The sequence below is a fragment of the Lytechinus variegatus genome, chromosome 5, assembly GCF_018143015.1.
Source record: "Lytechinus variegatus isolate NC3 chromosome 5, Lvar_3.0, whole genome shotgun sequence".
Lineage (NCBI taxonomy): Eukaryota > Metazoa > Echinodermata > Echinoidea > Temnopleuroida > Toxopneustidae > Lytechinus > Lytechinus variegatus.
This window is the reverse complement of record NC_054744.1, coordinates 34,357,789-34,374,530: the sequence shown is the minus strand read 5'-3', so window position 1 is coordinate 34,374,530 and position 16,742 is coordinate 34,357,789. Positions and strand designations below refer to the sequence as shown.

Below are 16,742 nucleotides of genomic sequence, written 5' to 3'. Positions count from 1 at the left end.
GGAAAGATCACAAACTTTGACGAATTAATACAAAAATAAATGTAATGAACATTTACCAAAATATGAGGAAACAAGCCATGACCCCCCCCCCCCCACATGTCACAAGGATTTATGAAAAGACTACCATGGTAACAGGCTCAATATAACGATAACAACCATGGTAACAGGGCTTAGCAGCCATTCAAAATAATTGTTGCAATTACCATAGCAACAAAGTTGCACCAATTCTTAGCCTTTATGATGCAGGGCCTCGGTAGGTGTACATTACGTGTATATATTTTGTTGGACTGTAGTTGAATTTCATAGTTAAATCATCACAGTCTGAATCATATGAATACACTTCAGCATAAGAAATGCCAATTAATATCTTTTTTATATGATGAATAATCGGTTTTCAAAACCAAGGAATTAAAACATGCATTACATTGGCAACTTTACACATACATGTAGCTCCCTTCCAATTCATCATGAATGATAATGTGAAAAATACAAATTAAATGCAATTAGAGGGAAATGACTACACACTATTTGGTGTGATTGATTTGTCTTAATTTGCCCTTCTACAAAACAAAAGAGTGATGAGTCCAACATCAACAAATAAAAGCAAGGCTGTTAATTTAGTGTAAATTTGTTGAGCTAACACGGCACCACCGTTAGGAAGATTGGTTTGCATGATCAACTATTGCAATTGATTAAAAAGCCATTAGTGAACAAATGAGACATGAATGAATTTGAGGCCCACCATTTTCTGTGACTCCTGAGAAGGTAAATTTAGCTCAAATGTATTTCTCAAGGTTTAGTGAAGATGTATGGTAAAATAGAAGAAAATTGTTCAATAGATTTTACTGAGTGAATAAGGGTAAAGCAGAGCACTATATGAATTTAGAAGAAAAAAAAGAAGATAAGGGTCCCCCAAGAATGGTGGCATGGAAAATGGACACATTTTAAAGAGCTTGGGAAGATCAAAGAATTTCATGGAAAATGTTTTTAAAGCCAGAGGAAATTTTCTGCATCTCCACGATACACATGGACACCTATTCATTAATTTTAATCAGTTCACCAAAGAACAAATCGTGTAAAGCATTTTACCAAAACAAACCCAGAAAACAGCTGAGCTTATTAAAATAGCCTTTTAGATTAAATTGAGAAATGAGAATAAATCTTTTACTGCTGTTGTGGCCATTTTGATTTCATAAGATTATTCTGCTAAATATTTAGCATCATACAACATTATCCATACATTCATTTGATATCAGTATTTATCATCATTGATAAATGAATTTAGATTATAAACCATGATGCAGGAAAAATCTTTGCCAATGTGAATGCAAGGTGAGATAAGCTCCTTCTTTGTGATTCTTAACCAGAAGTAAATACAAATAAAGATATGATAAAATAGACCTTTTAAACATTATAAAAAGTGTTATTTGTCTATATGGTCGAAACACATCATTAGAATTCGATAAATTGGCAATATTTAGAATAACAAGAAATCCTTTCAAATGCAAGAAATAAAATCATTCATGGAAGATAAGATTGTTACACAACGAGATGAAGCCAATAAAAACAGATCAAAAGTGCTTTAAAATCCATTCAATGAGAGTACATGCAAAAATTATAATGATGAAAATGCTGCACTGGTTTTAATAATGCAAACAGCCAAAGAAGTCAATCATGCAAATCCCTCCATTGGAAACTGAATACAATCCCACAATGACTGCAGACAAATGCATACAAACTACGCTATTTTTCTCCACCAAGTTTGCAATTTGAAAACAACTGCAGGGTGGTGTCCGGTTACTCATGTGAATTTGCCTCGGGGCAAAATCAAACTGCAAAAAATGCGCTCGACTCTCGGATGAAATTGGATTGAGCAGACACCATGTTTAGTCGGTGAAGGAATGGAGATCAGCAGTGCTTGGTGCAAACATTGGGGACGCAAACTGCACAGACGGGTCTCGGAATTTCTGGCTTCTACCCGTAGAGTAGTGTTCCTCGTGTAGCGTGAGAGAGACAATATTATTTTCATGTCAGCTACAGCACCATTGCTGCATTTAAGCTTTTCCTTTCTATTCATCTACCCATCTAAATATCAAAATAAATACAGACATAAAGATGGAGAGCAGTGAAGACAGATAGATATAAAAAGGGTTAAATTTGGTGTTTGATAGTGCAAAGGAACCCAAAAGTCTGAATAAGAACAATATCTAACAACACTTTCCTCTAAAACAAGAATGTACTATCAGCATTAGATATCAACCTAGTGGTGCAGTGACTATGCAAAATCATACTTGTGCTTTACATACGCTTTCCATGTAAGAATCTAACAGGTAGTTGGGAGTGAAAAGACATTGGTGATGCGTGTAGGACGATAAGAGGAATTTAGCGGCACCCGTAAGCCGTCTTACCTTCATTATCGGCCATCTGCTGCAGTTTTTCTCCAATGTTCATCGCTTCAGCCATCTTCCTTGCGTTCAGTTTCTACGACGATGCTGCGTTGGCGCGAATGCCGACCAGGAATAGCGTGTAAGGTTGTTGTGCATACAGGTCTCCTTTTGCAGTTTTTTTTTCTCTCCTCCACCTCCTCCCTTGCGCGTTGGACGAGGCTGTAAATCCAGCCGGAGAGCGGTGACAAACTGACGAGTGATGGATTAGAGGCGGTTATTTATGCAAGGCTCCGTCGACCAATCAGGTGGCGGCAAACCGGGGGGCACCTGGAATAACAAATGAGGCCATTAATAGATGCTACTTGTACGGGTGGAGGGAGAGGGCTGATTAGCAATTCAAATAAGCTTCGTCAATATGGATGCCTGCAAATTCTGCGTATGTTCATTCACCGAGGCACACGCCACCATACAGAAACCACTGACAGGCATTAGCACACACACACCACACACCCATAGAAACCATACCTAGGCCCACACACAGGGATCCATGTGTGTGTGAAGCAGAAATGGGGAGGGATGGAGGTGGTATGGGTTTTATGCATTGATTAGTGAGTAGAGAGAGCATAGCATGGACAGAAAGGAGAGAGATGATTCCAAAAAATAAGGGGGCTGTTGAAAGCATCGTAGTATAAGGCTTGTCATTAGAGTAATGGAATAACAGGCTATTGATGATGGGAGCAAATGGTGTAAATACTACCAGCTTAAGAAGCATACACACGAGGCATGTGTGTGTGTCCAATATAAGAGCTAGATTTCAAAATACTGGACAACCAACTATTTGATCCGTTAAAGTCAATCGGTCCGGGAATGCTATAATTCTGATAAAATAAGGATAGGGGTGGATCAGGCTATCACATGCCACAAATCTCACAATTTTAAGGCAAGCTTGTGACTTTCTGCCCACTTGTTTGCTTGTTGAATATCTATATCATTAATGGCTCCAATCTTTTAAACATAGCTTGAAATTGACATTTTTGATGTTCACACTGCCAACATATACTACTACCTCCCATTTGTTGTTCTATTGGGAACATATTAAACTATTGCAATAGGTATTAAAAGCGAAATATTGTTAGAAATTAGACATTCTAGTGGGCCTATAATAGTAATAATTATAATAATATGGACCATTTATGCAGCTACTATATTAATACACTCTATAGCGCTTTATATTTGGTATCATATTATTACCCCGGCAGTAGCCGAGCCGCCATGTAGGCGCTCTAAAGCATTTTGAGGAATTTCTTCCTAGCGGGTACCCAATCGCCTCACCTGGGTTGAGTGCAGCACAATGTGGGTAAATCCTTGCTGAAGGAATACACACGCCATGATTGGGAATCGAACCCATGTCCCTCAGACTGAAAGACGAGAGTCGTAAACACTAGACCACGACACCCCCACTATAAAACAAGACTAAAATGTTCAGTGTTGCATTATCGGTAATGAAACTTGCCAGAAATGAGTAATTGGTTACTTGAAAGGAGGTTGATTCATTCATGTATGTCCTTTAATACACCAGTACACCACCCTTTTTGTGAAAGCTTTCCTCCAATTAATTTAAAACCTTAATTCCTCAGTTTCTCATTAAATTAAAAGCCTTAATCATCAATCTCAACACATAGGCCTATATACAATTATTTGATTTTAAAATTGCATTGATAAAATGGCAAGAATAAGGGAAAGGGAATAGCGAGGGTGGGTATTAACAAGTAAGTTCTTTAAAATTTCAATTAACAATATTGTCTCACCCGAATAACAACTCTACACACGAGTCATCGCCAGTCATCACACATATTCTGGCTTGACTGCATACATGTTTGGTGTAGCCGAATGTCCACGGGGGACGGGGGGTATTCTAGCAATGGATACTTTTATAGATAAGGAAACCTGGCTGATTGTACTACAATACTTTTGTTTTCTGATTTGTATTCTGAGTGCTGTATTGATGATTGTTTTCAAAGTAGTTGGTGGATTCCTCGAATTTATCCTGGGATAGATTTGAAGCTGCTAAAAGTGATTATTCTTCAAGAAAATTAAATAAAATGAATAAATAAATGAATGAATGAATGAATGAATGAATGAATAAATAAATAAATAAATAAGTAAATGAATAAATAAATAAATGAATGGATGGATGGATGAATGAATGAATGAATGAATAAATAAATAAATAAATAAATAACTAAATAAATAAATATATAAATATATAAATAAATATATAAAGTTTTCCATAGACCACAGAAGGCAAATCATTGGTCAACTGTTAAAAACCTGCACATAAATTTATTTTCTTAATGAAAGACTCAGAAAAGGCTGTATTCTAGAATTAAATTGTTTCCAGGCAAAAGAAGGTTGCCACTTTTGTCAGAACTCTAAAATAGTGCTTTTTCTGAGCAATCTCCAATGTTTTTAATTTCGACATATGGTTTTATATGGGTCTCATTCTCCAATTGAATGAGATAATCTATAATAATAATAATACATATGATTTTTATGGCGTCTTTTCCATTTTGATTAAGTGCTTAAAGCACTTAGTAGAGAGCAAAACATAAAAGTAAAGACAAATTTAGAGAAGTACAAGAAAGGGTAAATTACAAATGACAAAAAATGTCTGTCTTCCTAACCTAGTATCTGTTTTAATAGCCACAACACTCACTCACATCCTACCAGGTACCCACTCCACACCCGGGTAGAGATTGGCAAAGTGCCAACTAAAGTGCAATAGCTCTAGTGTGGGACTCAAACACATGACCCTCTGATAACAAGGTTACATCCAGATGAACCAATACAACAAAATGATTCTGATCAGCAATGCTGACCACCAAAATGATCCACAAATAAAAAAAAATTATAACGGTCATTTCCAAGTAAAGTACTTATAGTGAAACATGTGTTCTCTATAAGGAAAATATCTGTCAGTCCCCAACACTCCCTCTCCAATTAAAGATCTAAATTTAAAATTGCTTGGGAACTTCTTATTTTGATGGTTGGCGGCCAGTCAAATGAGATTCAATATAGCAAAACATTACCATTTTTATCTATAGATCTTTAATAGTTTTAATTTGTTGAAGTTAACTGTAGGAACAGAGCAGGCAAGATGATAGCCCATGAATTCTGCCTGCCAAATTATCAAATTAATGATGGTTATATATGTATTTTGATTGACATATCCATGCCTACTGTTCCTTTCATTTCTTTCCGCAATCACTTAACTTTCAATTCAACTCAATTAAACATTTAGTTTTCTTCCAATTGTCATTTTTGTTGTATGAAGTATGGAAATCAATTGCACCATTTCTATCCATTTATCTTCATGAAAATCTATTGTACAAACATAATGAATATGAATAAATAATGTGACATATTAGGTGTACAGGTACCACACAAAATAATATGTCCATTTATATAGCACAGTTACTATGTGCATATACTCAACTGCGCTTTGATACTTGGTATCATATTATTACCCGGCTGTAGCTGAGCCACCATATTAATAGGCACTAAAGTGTTCAAGGAATAAATCCCACCGGGTACCCATTCACCTCACCTGGGTCGAGTGCAGCACAATGTGGATGAATTTCTTGCCGAAGGAAATTATGCCATGGCTGATTCATTCTCGATGCTAACCGGGGGGGAGGTAATTTCCCAAAGATTTAAAGTGTGACCCGGAGTAAAACTTAAATTCTAGAATGAAAGACAAGGTTTAAGTGCTTGTTGGTCTATGGGTGGAAGGATATATGCAATCATGAAAACATCTAATGGTCACGGAATGAAGAAATTTATCCTATCATCATCGGATTTGAACACTTAATATTTTTTTCCATAAACAATTATGTAATGACGCTAATATCTGATGTCTTTTTATATCTAACTTTTTGCTACTGGTGGCCATTTGTTTTAATCTTCTCAATCATTCAACTTTTCTAATTTTTGTATCCTTTGTATGTTTTGTACATGGTTACCAATTTGTGTGTTTCTAGTATAAATTCCCAATTGCGTGTTATGTTAAAATGCAACAACACATTGGTCAAATCATGCTAAGAGGACATGTCCAAATGCATATTTATATTATTATTAGAGTGTGTCTTAAATATCAGGTGTGCATCTTCATTGAACATGACTTCAAGTCACACTTTAAATCACACTTAACTATTCATGATCATTTCTCAAATCTGTGTCACTGTGATCATTTCTCAAATCTGTGTCACTGCGATCATTTCTCAAATCTGTGTCACTGTGATCATTTCTCAAATCTGTGTCACTGTGATCATTTCTCAAATCTGTGTCACTGTGATCATTTCTCAAATCTGTGTCACTGTGATCATTTCTCAAATCTGTGTCACTGTGATCATTTCTCAAATCTGTGTCACTGTGATCATTTCTCAAATCTGTGTCACTGTGATCATTTCTCAAATCTGTGTCACTGTGATCTTGTCCCTGTGATCATTTCTAAATCTGTGCTACTGTGATCATTTCTAAAATCTGTGTCCATGTGATCACTTCTCAGATTTGTGTCACTGTGATCATTTCTCATATCTGTGTCACTGTGATCAATTCTCAAACCTGTGTCGCTGTGATCATTTCTCAAATCTGTGTCACTGTGATCATTTCTCAAATCTGTGTCACTGTGATCATTTCTCAAATCTGTGTCACTGTGATCATTTCTCAAATCTGTGTCACTGTGATCATTTCTCAAACCTGTGTCACTGTGATCATTTCTCAAATCTGTGTCACTGGGATCATTTCTCAAATCTGTGTCACTGTGATCAATTCTCAAACCTGTGTCGCTGTGATCATTTCTCAAATCTGTGTCACTGTGATCAATTCTCAAACCTGTGTCGCTGTGATCATTTCTCAAATCTGTGTCACTGTGATCAATTCTCAAACCTGTGTCGCTGTGATCATTTCTCAAATCTGTGTCCTTGTACTGGTGTACAGCTGTGATGTAGTATGGATAGGTAAAATATCATTTTTGACAAAATATTAAACTTTATATTCTTTTTTTAAAAAGTGGAAAACTGATTTTAAAAAATCAGAATTTGTGAACATCATATCGCCAGATTAATATAAAACATTGAATTATTTATGGTATGCCAGACTTAGAGATGATATAGAATTCTTGTCAAAATTTTAAAGCATATCAATTATAGTGATAGTTATACACTCATGAAAAACTACAAACTTCCTTCATCATGAATCAATATGAAACCTACATACAAAATTCATCTCAAAATGATGAACCATTTCACTCTGCAATTTTCATAAATATTTCAGATAACTTGATAAAAAATGAAAGTGTGTAGAATAAAAAAGCGATGGGAATGGGTGTGTGCAGTGTAATAGACCCACATTAATTATGCCCATATTGATTATCACTAGCCGATGAACAATGGTAGTGAAAAGCCTGGCAAACTTAATGTAATAACTCCTTTTCCCAACGTGCCTAATGAAAATATAATACAAATAGCTGGCTTGATCGCTCTCATTCTTCTCCCGGTGGAGAGCGAAGCAATGGCGTGCGTCGTTGCCATGGATACGTTCGGGACAAACCATCGTCACTGGCACCAACAAACGGCTTGATACTCGACTGGCTAACTCAAGGTTAGGTCTGTACCAAGCATGCCGTGTAGATACTGAAAACATGGTGGATATGGACAAAGAATGAGTAATATATATTCTAATGCAGTCACGAGAGTCAGAGAAAAAATAAATGGAAAATATGAATACGGGATTGATCATAGGCCATAGATAAGGGGGAAGATCAGATGCCATAGGCAATATAGACAATATATGGATTCCTGCTGGCTTTATACAAAGAGAGAGGTGGGGGGGGGGTGGGGTATAGTATCATAAAGTCAACCTGGGCTTTGCAGCATACAAAAATTATGATAACTTTGCCTTCCAATTGTAACTTCTATGGTAAAAATACTCAACAGCCAATCAAAATCGAGGATTGCACCATGCTAACCATTGGATAGGAAATATAGTACTTGGTAAATTTAATAAAATGAGACCCAGGAAGGAATAACATCTTCAAGAATCATGTATCAAAATGAGAAAAAATAACTTGATTCACAGGGCTATATGTTTCAAATTCTTTTTTTGTTCATAAAAAAATGAACTTCTGAAATTCATTTCCATTATTATTATTACCATTGATATTAAAATATACATGTATTGAATGTTGGCATCACACTACTCTCCTCGTTCTCATGTCAAAATCAGGGAAATGAACAAATAAAGCAACTTAATTCATAAAAAGATCATAGTTATACTAAGAGATGAAATGATACATGTTGGTGGATAAATGGATGGATGGAGATAGAGAGACAGATAGACAGACAGACAGACAGACAGACAGACAGATAGACAGATAGATAGATAGATATCTTGATAGATAAAATAGATAGATGGTGAAAGAGGGCAAGGGAGAGAATGAGATAGAGACAGGGATGAGGATGAAGACGCAGAGAGGAGGGCAGACCAGAGAAAGAAAGAAAATAATATGGAAAGTTGTGTGAAGAAAAGGAAAATAAGAGAATTTAATAAGAAATATTGCTAAATTGGAAAGGAAAAAAAATTAAAACATACAATGTAGCTCTCGATGCAACAGGGCTCCAGGGTTTTTTGTTCACCGTTCAGAAAGAGCTGATTCCTAATATAACAATAAAAAAAATTACTTTTGCAGAATATGACTTGTAGAGCAGCGGATGTGACAATAGAACAGAGGGAGGTGAAATCGTAGATGGAGATCTCAGGGATGGTATTTAGAAATGAAAAGTAGATGAACAAAGAAGAGCAGACAATGACAGAAGAGAAATTAACCTTACTGTCACTTCCATCTGATGTCCAGCAAAAGTAATATTGTTGGTGTCTACTGCTGTGCTGTCCATGTCAAAGTAGTAGTCTAATATTCAGACTAAATAGCATCTTAATAATCTAGAGAATTCATGGACAGCCGTAAAGACATGTTAACAACGTGGTTGATTAAAGTATAAGCATTAAAAGTGTTTCATAATACTTATACATAACCTGATTGTGCGAGGTTTTGGGGGGTATCATGCCATTTTAAAATTGAACACAAAATGATAAGAATACTGAGCAGCTTGATATTGCTGCATTTCAATCAAAATTGAAAAATTTTGCACCAAGATTGTTCCTAGTTGAATGAATGAATGAATGAATGAATGCGTGAATGAATGAATGAATGAATGAAAGAATGAATTAACAAATGAACGAACAAATAATTGAATGAATATTCATTTCTTTACCACAATTCATGTAAATTCAATAGCATGTAGTATCAGGTGAAAGAATATGGTTCTTTTAGGAATGAGGTGGCCCACTATTGAGAAGCCTGCACACTCTACTTCACCTATCATGACATAATTCATGATGTCAACATTGAAAGTGGAATTGTGGGGCACTGTGGCCCAGTGGATTAGTCTTCTGACTTTAAAATAGAGGGTTGTGGGTTCGAATCCCAGCCATGGCAAAATTCCCTTCAGCAAGAAATTTATCCACATTATGCTGCACTCAACCCAGGTGAGGTGAATTGGTACCCAGCAGGATTAATTCCTTGAATGCATGAGTGCTGAGAGGCAGCTCCAGCTAAACCTGGGGTAATAATAATAACCATAATAACAGCGCTCCTCGGAATAGAATATTTATGGATAGGATGATGCAATATAAATGCCTATTATTATTATTACTATCAAAGGACAAGTCCACCCCAACAAAAACTTGATTTGAATAAAAAGAGAAAATTTCAACAAGCATAACACTGAAAATTTCATCAAAATCGGATGTAAAATAAGAAAGTTATGACATTTCAAAATTTTGTTTCACTTCACAAAACAGTTACATGAACGAGCCAGCTACATCCAAATAAGAGAGTCGATGATGTCATTCACTCACTATTTCTTTTGTTTTTTATTGTTTGAAATATGAAATATTTTGATTTTCTCGTCTTTGTCATGTGAAATGAAGTTCCATTCCTCCCTGAACACGTGGAATTCCATTATTTCAACATTTTGTGCTTCAGGAAAGGAGGTCCTAATCGTCAAATTCGTAAAAATTGAAATATTGTATAATTCAAACAATAAAAAACAAAAGAAATAGTGAGTGAGTGACATCATCAACTCTCTCATTTTGATGTAACTGCCTCGTTCATATAACTATTTTGTTAACAATAAGCGAAACTTTGAAAAGTCATAACTTTCTTATTTTACATCCGATTTTGATGAAATCTTCAGCATTGTGCTTGTCTGATTTTTCTCTATTGATTCAAATCAACATTTTTCTGAGGTGGACTTGACCTTTAAGGAAAAATGTTTACTGACATGCTTGCTTATGGCAATGCAGCACATTGTGCATCCATATTAATTTCAACATTAAGATGGGCACCTCATCACACTCACCGACTCCCATAAATCTTACACTCGAAAAAAAAACAATGTGTAAGAAAAGCTATCAAAACATTTGCAAAGCTCAGCTGAGACTTCTGTAAATGTTCAATATGACAGTCCCCCCCCCACATACACACCCTTATCGAATTGGAATAAACTGCATGGCCCGTATTCTGAAGTCAGGTTTAACTTAAACTCAGGTTTAAAGTTGTGGTTTAAGTATGGAAAGCCAATTGTTACATAATCACTAACAGTAGAGATATCCTACTTTCAGCTCATTCCGCTCTCAAATCATTCATAATTGTGTAAGAAGTATAAATAGATGATTGTCTTCACCATCGATGAATCAGGAAAGAGCACAGTAAACATAAGAAACATACAACTTAATAAAAATTTTGATACTTTTGGGTTCCCATACTTAAACCACAACTTTAAACCTGAGTTTAAGTTACACCCGACTTCAGAATATGGGCCCATGTCTTTTTTATAAATAATATCAAACAATCTCAACAAACAAATCACTCATGAGCGCATTTATCGCTCATTTATTAGGATTCAGGGTTGAGCGAAATCTAGATGAGTTTGATTTTGTATTACAACTTAAATTCTAATATTTCTATCTCAATATAATTTTCCCTTCTTTCCCTCTACATGATGGAAATTCATAGTCACACTCTTTCATGTAATGAGAGTGATTGCACTTTTCAGCATGACAGCACTGCAATTAATGATCTTCAGCTAAACAACTTTTGAGATTGGAAACGAAAAAAGAAATTCTCATTTCCTGTCAACATGCAGCCGGTCATTTATCATATCCTGGCAAATTATGGATTTCATAAAGTATTCAAATGGGGCATTCATAACTAAGATATTATTAACAAGTTGATGTGGGGGTTCATTCTGATGGCATGTGACACAGCAGTGGTCATATTTCCAAATTTGGTGATAATTTTTTTTTATTTGGTTATTAATGTCTCTTAACACAATGTGAGTATAATATACAACAGCTAATGTACACATGCATGGGTAGACACAAGTTACTGTAATGTCAATGCTTAAATAAGCAGGAGGTTTTCTTTGCTGGGATGCAAAATTTGATTTTTGTCAAAGTAAAGCATGACTGCAATGAATTAATCCAGGTGTCAAAGAAGTAATAATCTTATAAGAGTGGCAGAAAAACTTGTAATATACTTTTTCAAATAAGAACATACCTGTTTAATAAGAACTTTTTAAAAGTAATTCTCATTTTGATTTGGTTGAAAAGATATTTGGCAATGGAGTTTACAGCAACTTTTGTAGGATTATGACGACATGGAATCCTGGATTCATCCACTGCATTCATGCCTCAATTTGACACAAATCAAATTTTACATCACATCAAAGATAAACCTCCTGATTATTCAAACATTTATATTCACCATCAAGAATGGTATAAAATTATTCAGGAGAATCTTTTTTTTTTCACATCCTAAATTTATATGATGGTTCTGTCTTGATGCAATATATTTGTATTACTTTTCTGACTCATCCGGTACATTCAAATGTCATGATCACATTCAAGTACCAATTCTGTATACTGTGTATTCTGGTAGCACACAGATGTTGCTTTTTTGTTCTTCCCATTTAGGACAAGTTACCACATTTTGTGGTTTTCCACTATCCTACAATAACAACTCTAGGAGGAATTTCAAACGCTTGCATTTTTTTGTGTCATTCATACGATCATTCCAATGACGAAGTTTGAGCATGTGAATACAAAATAGCATTTTGAAATGCACAATTCAAATGATGGTATCAAGGTGTTTTCCAGTGACGATATTCGAGAATGATTGAGCAAAATAGCCATGAGAATGCTTTAACCTCCAAAACATAATCATGGGGCGAAGCTTACGGTGACATTTCAACCACTCCTGCAGAAAAACGCGCTATTTTCTCCTCTGTTGGCCAATCGGCTATGCAAGAGTGAATTTTCTTTGATGTGATGTAGTGGTTACCTAAAGGAAGCCACATCTCTTCGCAGAATTCGCAAACCCTCCTCAGCCGTCGAAGGTAATTCTATGGTCACTTCAATTCGGCATTCAAATGACGCATTCTGCGCTCCTCTGGACCCCTCTTGTTCATCCAAGGTGGTGACTTCAGCTTCTTGTGCTGGTCTTTGAGTATCTTCTTGATAGGTTCCATGACGTCTGTTCCAGTGACAATCGCTCCGCTCTAAATTCCACACACAATTCGAAAGACCAACTTCAACCTGGGTTTAATATTTACCCTAGGTACCCTAAATCTAACATACAACCCTATGCAACCCTAACCCTACATTTTAGATGAAGTTAAGCCTGGAGAAATTGTCGCCAGAGCAGATGTCGTGTCACCCTTTCTAAATAAACTGAGTTAACTGACCAATGACATGCCATTCGAAATAACACTATAAGCTATGATATATCTGGACCTTTTTCTCAGTGTGCCTGTACACTAACTTATCCCTGTACTGGAAAGTACAAAGGGTCCCACAGTGTGTGCCACAGTGTGGACTGTGGAGCACAATGTGAATTCTCCTTCACACTGTTAATTACATATCGACATAGTGGATCACGTGAACACGCTGTGAACAGTTCCACTGTTGAGGCGACCATTGTGTGAAAATATCTTCACACTGTTAAATTTGACCACTAACCCTAACAGTGTGGATAATATTTTCACACAGTCCACTAGGTGAACACACGTTGATCACGCTGTGTGGCACTGTCTACTTTCCAGCGGGGATAGTACCTCCAAATCAAATAAAGAGGTCTATGCATTCTCACTCTGAGACACATTTCACACATCTTTCATTCTATGTTTTAAAATATATACAAATATATAAATGACAATATTCACAAAAATACATGCCTTGGTAAAACCCTTATTAAAGCTAAAAAAAAAACAAGTGGTTACCAATAGACAAATTAAATCTATTGGCATTGTAAAGGCATTCTTAATCACTCTGTCATTATATCTATATATATATATATATATAAACTAAATCTAAAAGAAAGTACTAATTTTGCCAATCTAGAGACTAAAAGCTTATCAAATAAGGCTAAAAATTGTGGATTGTCTTGAATATAATTTGGTACATTATTTGACTTTCCATCAAATGTAAATCATCATAATTTTATAGTTGGCTACAGTGACAGAGCAAAATCAGCCTTGTCTTTCATACAAAGGATAAAGAGATAAGATTAAAAAAGTAAAATAAAGAACTTGTTGCATCTTTCTCACTATTTGTATGGCCTTCATGCCAATCACACAAATACAATTAGGGTTGTCTGAGATTGGCTTTTGTCTACAAATAAGTTTCTGATGAAGCATGAATGAAACGTCATTCAAAAACACATTTCAGTTGAGTATACAGTACATTAATCATCAATATTGTGCAATTTTAAAAGGACAGTAAATTCAAAGCCTGGCAGATAAGCTTGTTCCCTTTTCTTTCTCGCACTCTCTTTCTTTTTTATCACTGTCACCATGTGTCCTTGTTGCTATCCCTCCCTCTCTCTCTGATGAAAAGGTCAGTACATACCTGAATGTAAATTCTATAAATGTGGCCTGATTTCTTTTAAAACATATAAATGCAACATGCATTTCATAATGCTCAACATCTGCCTTTGAATGAAAAGTTCAGGGAAAAAATGAAAAATGGGTATATTCATAAGACCAAGCTTTGACCAGTAATGAAAGCAAATTTTAAGTAAACTAAGATAACTTTATATAAATTATAATCATCTTCAGTTGATAAACTGATACAAAAAGGATGAACTTTTTTACCCTTTCATTTATTGTTATAATAAGCTGTCACCATTGCAACAAGGTCAGGAAGCATGTCTTGGACATATTCAACCTGAAATCAAGGACAATTCAAGAACCATGAATGCACAATATACCTGTACAGTCACCATGGATGCTGCAATTTTCACAGATGGGGGTCTAATACCAATGTTTTCAGAAGGTAGAAGGACACTCACCATTGACAATGACAGTTCAAAAATGGTGATCTGCACCAAGATTGTCACCTTGGTGAATGTGATCTTCACAAATGGTGATCTCAGTACCAATACAGTCAGAATGCACCAAGGCAGTCACCATGGATAGTGGGATTAGATGGTGAGCTCAGTACCATTGTACCAAGACTATCACTATGGACATTGTGATCTTCACAGATGGTGATCTCGGTACCAATGCAATCAGACTGTACAAAGACAGTCACCATGGACAGTGTGATCTTTACAGATAGTGATCTCAGTACCAATACAGTCAGAATGCACCAAGACAGTCACCATGGATAGTGGGATTAGATGGTGATCTCAGTACCATTGTACCAAGACTATCACCATGGACATTGTGATCTTCACAGATGGTGATCTTGGTACCAATGCAATCAGACTGTACCAAGACAGTCACCATGGACAGTGTGATCTTCACAAATGGTGATCTCAGTAACAAGTGCAGGCACATGTACCAAGACAATCACCCTGGATAGTGTGATTAGATGGTGATCTCAGTACCATTATACCAAGACAATCACCAAGGACAATGTAATCTTCACAGATGGTGATCTCAGTACCAATGTAGTCAGACCATACCAAGACAATCACCAAGGACAATGTGATCTTCACAGATGGTGATCTTAGTACCAATGTAGTCACACCATACCAAGAAAATCACCATGGACAGTGTATTTACATGATGATCTCAGTACAATTGTACAAAGACAATCACCATGGAAAGTGTGATCTTCACCATTACTGATCTTAGTAACAATTTACTCAGAATGTACCAAGACAATCACCAAGGACAGAGTGATAAGATGGTGATCTCAGTACCATTGTACCAAGACAATCACCATGTACAGTGTGATCTTCACAGATAGTGATCTCAGTACCAATGCAGTCAGAAGACAGTCACAATGAACAGAGTGAACTTCAAAAATGGTGATTTCAGTACCAAGTGTTGTCACAATATATCATGACAGTCATCATGGACAGTGTGATAATATGATGATCTCAGTACCACTATGGAGTCTTATGGACAGTGTGATTTTCAGATAGTGATGTCAGTACCAATGTGGTCAGAATGTAGTAAAACAGTCACCATGGACAGTGTGATAAGATGGTGATATGTCGTACCATTATACCAAGACAATCACCAAGGACAGAGTGATAAGATGGTGATCTCAGTAGCATTGTGCCAAGACTATCAACATAGACATTGTGAGCTTCACAGATGGTGATCTCGGTACCAATTTAGTCAGACTGTACCAAGACAATCACCATGGACAGTGGGATGAGATGGTGATCTCAGTACCATTGTACCAAGACTATCACCATGGACTGTGTGATCTTTACAGATAGTGAGCTCAGTACCAATGCAGTCAGAAGACAGTCACCATGGACAGTGTGATCTCAGTACCAAGTGTAGTCACAATGTACCAAGAAAGTCACCATGGACAGTGTGATATTAAAGATGATGATCTCAGTACCATTGTACCAAGATGGTCACTATGGAAAATGTGATCTTCATGGATGGTGACCTCAGTACCATTGTAGTCAGGACGTGCCATGAGTCACTGTGTTTAGTGCAATCTTCACGGATAGTGATCCGAGTAAGGTTCGCTGAGCTCATTGCTATGATTGCAATAAACTCAGCCTAAGTGAGATATGATTAATTAGATTGAAACAGAAAATTCAAATAGACATCTGACGGCAGTCCTCACCAAGGCAACTTGCACTTTACTACAAGGTAGCATAAGGTAGGTGTCCTCTTGTAAGCAATAGTGAGGAAAGAAAGTGAATTGGAAAAGAAGAAATAAGATAAGTGGCGTTAGATTGATCATAGACGTTCTATAAAGTAT

At 36.1% G+C, this 16,742-nt stretch overlaps 2 protein-coding genes across 2 annotated transcripts in view; both read right to left on the bottom strand.

Annotated features, from left to right (window-relative positions):
- LOC121415990 (heterogeneous nuclear ribonucleoprotein K-like) overlaps positions 1 to 16,742 on the bottom strand; it is an 80,063-nt gene that overhangs the window by 38,911 nt on the left and 24,410 nt on the right. The window contains exon 3 of the mRNA XM_041609409.1: positions 2,409 to 2,714. Coding sequence (XP_041465343.1) covers positions 2,409 to 2,463 — 55 coding nt within the window. The 5' untranslated portion in view covers positions 2,464 to 2,714. The remainder of the gene's footprint in view (positions 1 to 2,408; positions 2,715 to 16,742) is intronic.
- LOC121415416 (protein starmaker-like) overlaps positions 6,868 to 16,742 on the bottom strand; it is a 17,341-nt gene continuing 7,466 nt past the window's right edge. Inside the window, exon 2 of the mRNA XM_041608615.1 lies at positions 6,868 to 7,385. Coding sequence (XP_041464549.1) covers positions 6,868 to 7,385 — 518 coding nt within the window. The remainder of the gene's footprint in view (positions 7,386 to 16,742) is intronic.